This window comes from Salvelinus sp. IW2-2015, linkage group LG37, assembly GCF_002910315.2.
Source record: "Salvelinus sp. IW2-2015 linkage group LG37, ASM291031v2, whole genome shotgun sequence".
Classification (NCBI taxonomy): Eukaryota; Metazoa; Chordata; class Actinopteri; order Salmoniformes; family Salmonidae; genus Salvelinus; species Salvelinus sp. IW2-2015.
Genome location: NC_036876.1, coordinates 7,904,510 through 7,910,509, shown reverse-complemented (window position 1 = coordinate 7,910,509; position 6,000 = coordinate 7,904,510). Strand labels below are relative to the sequence as shown.

Here is a 6,000-nt window from a genome sequence, read left to right as displayed (position 1 = left end):
TAAACAACCTCCAGGGCTTTGTGAGTTTTGTTTGGTGCTGTTTGTTTGCTAGGAATGCTGGGGAGGCAAACAGTCATTGAATTTAATGTCGCTAGTGAATCACTGAGCTGTTCAGTTCCCTCAAACCCATGACTACGTCACAAATAGCATTCTATTACCTACATAATGCACTACTTTTGACCGAAGCATCTATGGGACCTGGTCAGAATTGCACTATTCCCGAAGATCACTCCTTCAGAGTAGGAATGGGTTTCTCTGTTGGTCTATTATGCCATTGTTCAAGCAGAGACACAGCAAGGTTGTTTGGCTCCCCCACCGGCGTCCCCCCCCATCTCACGCCAGGGCTCACCAGGGAAAATAATGCCCTCTTTCAATAGTCCCGAGCCCAATTTGCCACATAAACTAAAGTAATAGCCTCAAATCCACATAGGCACAGTCCTATGCCAACAAAAGGCTCTTTCTATCCATGCCTATCCACATGTTAACCAAACAAAGCATTGCCATATAGCATTTGTCCGTGTTAGCATCGTTAGCGGCAAAACCCCAAACCCTCCCTACGTGTGTGCTGTCCTGTCCGGGGACATTTTTTTCCCGCCTTTGCGGGAGAGGTTAGAGCAGCCAGCCGGACATGGGCACACAGGACTGGCTCCGAGGATGGTGCCATCTGTTGAGCAGGCCGAGTCAGCCATTTTCGCCCTCTCACGTGTCTCATATCCTCCACCATATCTCCTCGCCTGCGGGGCTAACACACCCCAGTTGGGCTAACACACTGCACTGACGGAGGCATTCAGCTTCCCTTCTTCCTCTATGGGGTTTCAGAGTGTTAAAGTGAGGAGGTGGGTGGTGGGAGGGGGTTATTTGGTTGGTATTTTGGTCTTTCCTCTCACAGCTAGTGCAGTATTGGGGAGAGTCCTAAGGCTGAGCTGAGCAGCTGAAGTGTTTATGCAGATGCAGTGGCACACTAGAGAGAAAATGGATGCAGTCACCGGCATGGAGCTAACACAGAGGCTCAAAAGCGATGTAGGGAGGGAGGGAGGGATGGAGGGGGAGAGAGAGAGAGAGAGAGAATGAGAGAGAGAGAGAGAGAGAGAGAGAGAGAGAGAGAGAGAGAGAGAGAGAGAGAGAGAGAGAGAGAGAGAGAGAGAGAGAGAGAGAGAGAGAGAGTAAGAAAGAAAAAGAGTGAAAGAAAAAGAGTGAAAGAGGAAGACAGAGAGAAGGAATATACGCAATAATGGGTCCATAGCAACAAAGAATAAAGGTGGAGAGAAGAGAGAGCTGAATATAGCTGTTTATATCTGATTATAAACTGGATGGTTCGAGCCCTGAATGCTGATTGGCTGAAAGCCATGGTATATCAGACCATATACTATGGGTATGACAAAACCTTTATTTTTCCTGCTCTAATTACGTTGGTAACCAGTTTATAATAGCAATGTTTGTGGTATATTGCCAAAATACCATGACTAAGGGCTGTATCAAGGCACTCTGCGTTGCGTCATGCTTATGAACAGCCCGTAGCCATGGTATATTGGCCATATACCACACCCCCTCTGGCCTTATTGCTTAAATATAGCAGGATACAGCTGAATATGGCTGGATATAGCTGGATATAGCTAAATATAGCTGGATATAGCTGGATATAGCCAAATATAGCTGGATATAGCTGAAAATAGCTGGATATAGCTGAATATAGCTGGATATAGCTGAATATAGCTGGATATAGCTGGATATAGTTGGATATAGCTGGATATTGCTGGATATAGCTGGATATAGCAGAATATAGCAGGATATAGCTGGATATATATGGATATAGCAGGATATAGCTGGATATAGCTGGATATAGCAGGATGTAGCTGGATATAGCAGGATGTAGTTGGATATAGCTGAGAGAAGACGTAATCTCTGAGCAAATATGTACTACTTCAAATTGGTCTGGATCTCCGTTCTCTTACACCTCAGCTGTGGACACTGGCCTGTCATCCAACCCCCTATCCCCAACCCCCTCTCTCCTCCGTTACTCAGTCATTGCTGGACTACCGTCGACTTCCCTCACGGTCAGTTTGTTTTGGCTTGGAAATGATAAACAAGCACAGCTGTCCAAAGGGCTATCAGATCAGCTGTTAGCACGCAGACAGCAACAGGGAGAGAAGGGAAGGTGGGGATTTAGGGGTTAGGATGGCCAAGTGCATTTGTGGTTGTCTCATGGGTTACATCTGTGCTCAAATTCCCCTGTGGAATGCCCACTGGCGACTCAAGTTTGGATGTCTGGTAGTTGGCTTTCCTTTATTTTCTTTTGCATGACACATTAGTCATAGCACCTAAACTATAAGTGCATGGTGACATAGTCCATGTTCATGGTCTATTCTATTCTAAAAGATTGCTAGTTGTGCTCAATAGAAAGCACATAAAATGCTGCTATGATTAAAAATGGCCAAGTCAATAAAAACCTAGACACACCTGAAGTGACAATTTACTTTTCCATTCATCTCTCTCACTGTGAAATATATGCAGTGGGAGGGGACAATTGAGATGGGAGAGAATGAAACAGATTGCAGCGAACATTTCTCAACCAAAAGTTTTGAGTCTCGCCCATCAATTTCTCTTTTGCTGCTCCCCCGTCTGTGACCTTGGGAGGACGCTCCGCTATTCAAACATATTCAAGCTGAAGAGGGAGATTCCTGCGGTGTGAAGGGTGTAATAAAACTTTTATTCACCTGCACCTGCTTCCTGGAACGTAGTGATTAATGGGAAGCGGTGTTAACCAGGGAAAACGGAGTAGGATAAACTCACTGGAGTCTGAAACCTGTTGTGACACCTCAGTGCTCAGATTTCAACTCCAAACATCCTGTAACTCCAATTCAATGTATTTTTATGGTGATATATGTAGTTATCTCCATATTGGATAAAAATATAGAGGAATGGACTTATGGCCATGGCCTTGTACTCATCAGGGTGTTGGGGGGGGAGGGGGGGAGAGAGAGAGAGAGAGAGAGACGGAGAAAGATGGAGAGAGAGAGAGAGAATGCTGTGTTTTGTGTGTGTATAACTGTTAGTGTGTGTATGTGACAATGAGATAAGACCACTTACAAGAGGCATCTCTCGTCCCTACAGTGGCACGAACTGATGAGAAAGAGAGGACGAGAAGTAACGAAAAGTGACACTTACTTTCGGCGTCGGCGAGAAGGAGGAGCAGACCCAGGACGAGCAGTGCGGGTCTAGCTATGTGCATCATGGGACAGCTTGGCACCAGCATGCTTTGGCAGCCTCAGTGGTGCTGGCTCACAGAGCTCTGTGAGTCAGTCTGGTCTGACTTCTCAGATGCAGGATATTCACAGCCTGCGGGGGGAGAAAGGGAGTGGGGGAGAGAGGGAGGAAAGGAGAGAGGGGAGGGGAAGAGAGTGAGGGCATGAATGAAACAAAGTGGTTTGGCATCTCGTACTTTATCTATCTAGTGCACATTTCTGACATACCCACACAGACTCAGTAGGTTCTGACAGCTAAAGAGGAGAGAGGGTGATGTGCTCGCAGGCTATATTCGGACACTTCGGAACGCATGTTAGTGTGCGCACGTCCACACGCACGTACACAGATGAAAGGGCTCACTAACGCAATTTTATCCTCGCAGCAAGGATTTGCACACATGCTCTAATCAAATTAACTATTTGTTTGTGATCATCACTGTTACATGTCAGACTTTTACATAATTTGCTAAATCATTTACTGATACCATGTGCTATGTAGAATGTTTAAAAAAAATAGGTTCTGAGATCCACATACAGAAAACTCACACATTCAACATGCTAGAAGCGGAATCAACATGCTAGAAGCGGAATCCTAACTTGTTAAGCCTACTATATTAACACTAATGGGGAACTAACCCAAACCGTCCCTGGAGAACCATATAGCTGGCCATTCAAGTCATAGCACCTAATGTCTCCTTTCATTCTTTATTGAGCGTATGGTGAGACAGTAACATATTGGTGGATTTCTCTCCAGAGACCAGTGCCATCCATAAACTGCGTAGTGACAAAATGCCACCATTGTTCTTAGTACCTTTAAAACCATTCAGCTCCGCCTCATATTTATGCCCGTCTTACACCAGTAGCTGAAGCTTTAATAGCTTTAAGTGTCTCCAAATGGATTAGGACAAAAGAGAACGCAACAAATCTATACAGTTTGATGGAGTAAGCTAGCGTTAGCCAAACATATACTGTATGCAACCAACACGTCCTTTATCAAGCACTGCTTGAAGTACACATAAAATCTGTATGACCAAGTAGGTTAGGCTTGTGTTCACTCTCATGTTTCGCCACTCCTTCCTTTATCAACATCCGCTATGTGGATGGGGTAATTGATCTGACAGAGCATGATAGCATTAGCAAGTAGCCCACTCGATTCCACGTCATGAATTTGCAAAAGCCAGTGCTTAATCCATAGTGACTGACACGTTTTGGTGGTCATGAATTTCTGTACTCTTCTGGTAGCTAATCCGCTCCATGAGCTCTGGTGACACACAGTGTATTAGCATTAGCATGCTAACCAGTTAGCATGCTAGCTAGTTAGCATGCTAGCTAGTTAGCATGATAGCCAGTTAGCATGATAGCCTAGCATGGGAGGAGGCTATTATCTGAGACAGACGGTGCATTCCAACATACACATTTTCCAAGCAGGTCTGCACAGATTATATAATGTGGATTTGGTTCCCTGAGATGTAAAACACTTTTCCAGGCATTGTAGATATCTAATCAGTGTGTAGATCTGTGCTTAAAATGTGTATTTGGAACGTACCCAAAATGGTTGAACTTGCTTGAGGTACACTGACGCTGAGAGCCTTCACACTTCTTCAGACGGACACATCATTTGACCTCTGACCTCTTAGACAGTTTGACATTTAGCAGAGTATCACCGAATGCTAACTAACAGATAATATTGACCATTAGTGCATTAGCCACACCACAGGCGCAGACAGAGCACTGTTTACCCTCACAAACGCATTAGAGGAATCGCATAATCRTTTTACACACGGGGCTCATTCGTCCGGCTATTTATCTGATGATTTATAAACAAATAAAACATCCAGAAAACCAAAAGTGCAATCAGTGTGGTAGACGATGACAAAGTACCTCATTTCCCTGCTACCCATCTCCCCGCCTCTCTCTCCCCGTTTCTCCCCCTTTTATTCCTTCAGCTGTAGCCTGTAAATGGCAGAAAAGACAGGGAGATAGTGCACCTGTCACACTCTATTTGTGTCGTGGGGAGATAGACGTGACTACCTGTCTCAGAGCGCCGTGAGGCCTGTGGTGGCCGTGAGCGGGGGGCGCGTGGCGAACAGAATCAATTTGAAGCAATCTCAACCTACAGTACGCACCCGCACTCACACACACAATGGCTCACATGCACACACACACACACACACACATGTACACAAACACACACACTGTCATACACATACAAGCACACACACATAATTTCTGCATGACTAGTATTTATAGTGCATTCTATTCCATAACACTGTTTAAGGATAGGGATATCACTGAAGTGCAATCCATAGTAAGCAACGACAGAAACAGAAAGCTCCTCTAATCAAGGTCGCTGACGTCTTCCCTGACTTTTGCTTTGCATGCGAAATCTGGGTTGATAGCCTTTGAGTTAATTAATGTAGTGTGAATTTCCATAATGACATGACATTAGGAGTCCTCACTATACACAGTACTCAGCAGCCTTCCCTTCCTTTCACTTCCTCCCTCCACTTCCCTCCACATGCTGATACAGACAAACAAAGCCATCTGCATGTTTCGTAAGCACCAACCAGGGGAGAGGGAGGCTGTGCCATCCATGTGAACACAAGCAGCCCTAATGAGAACAAAGTAGCCGACAAATCGATCCTGAAATTGGAACCTAGAACCTAAAAGGGTTCTTTGACTGTCCCCTTACGTGAACCCTTTGAAGAACCCTTTTTGGTTSCAGGTAGAAGAACCCTTTTGAGTTGCAGGTAGAACT

The 6,000-nt window shown here is 45.1% G+C and overlaps 1 protein-coding gene across 31 annotated transcripts in view; it reads right to left on the bottom strand.

Annotated features, from left to right (window-relative positions):
* Positions 1-6,000, bottom strand: part of LOC111960007 (receptor-type tyrosine-protein phosphatase delta-like) — a 648,092-nt gene that overhangs the window by 160,680 nt on the left and 481,412 nt on the right. For all 31 annotated transcript variants that reach the window (XM_070437867.1, XM_023981849.2, XM_070437873.1 and 28 more), the window contains one exon: positions 3,166-3,336. In XM_070437867.1, the coding sequence (XP_070293968.1) occupies positions 3,166-3,253 (88 nt within the window). In that variant the 5' untranslated portion in view covers positions 3,254-3,336. The remainder of the gene's footprint in view (positions 1-3,165; positions 3,337-6,000) is intronic.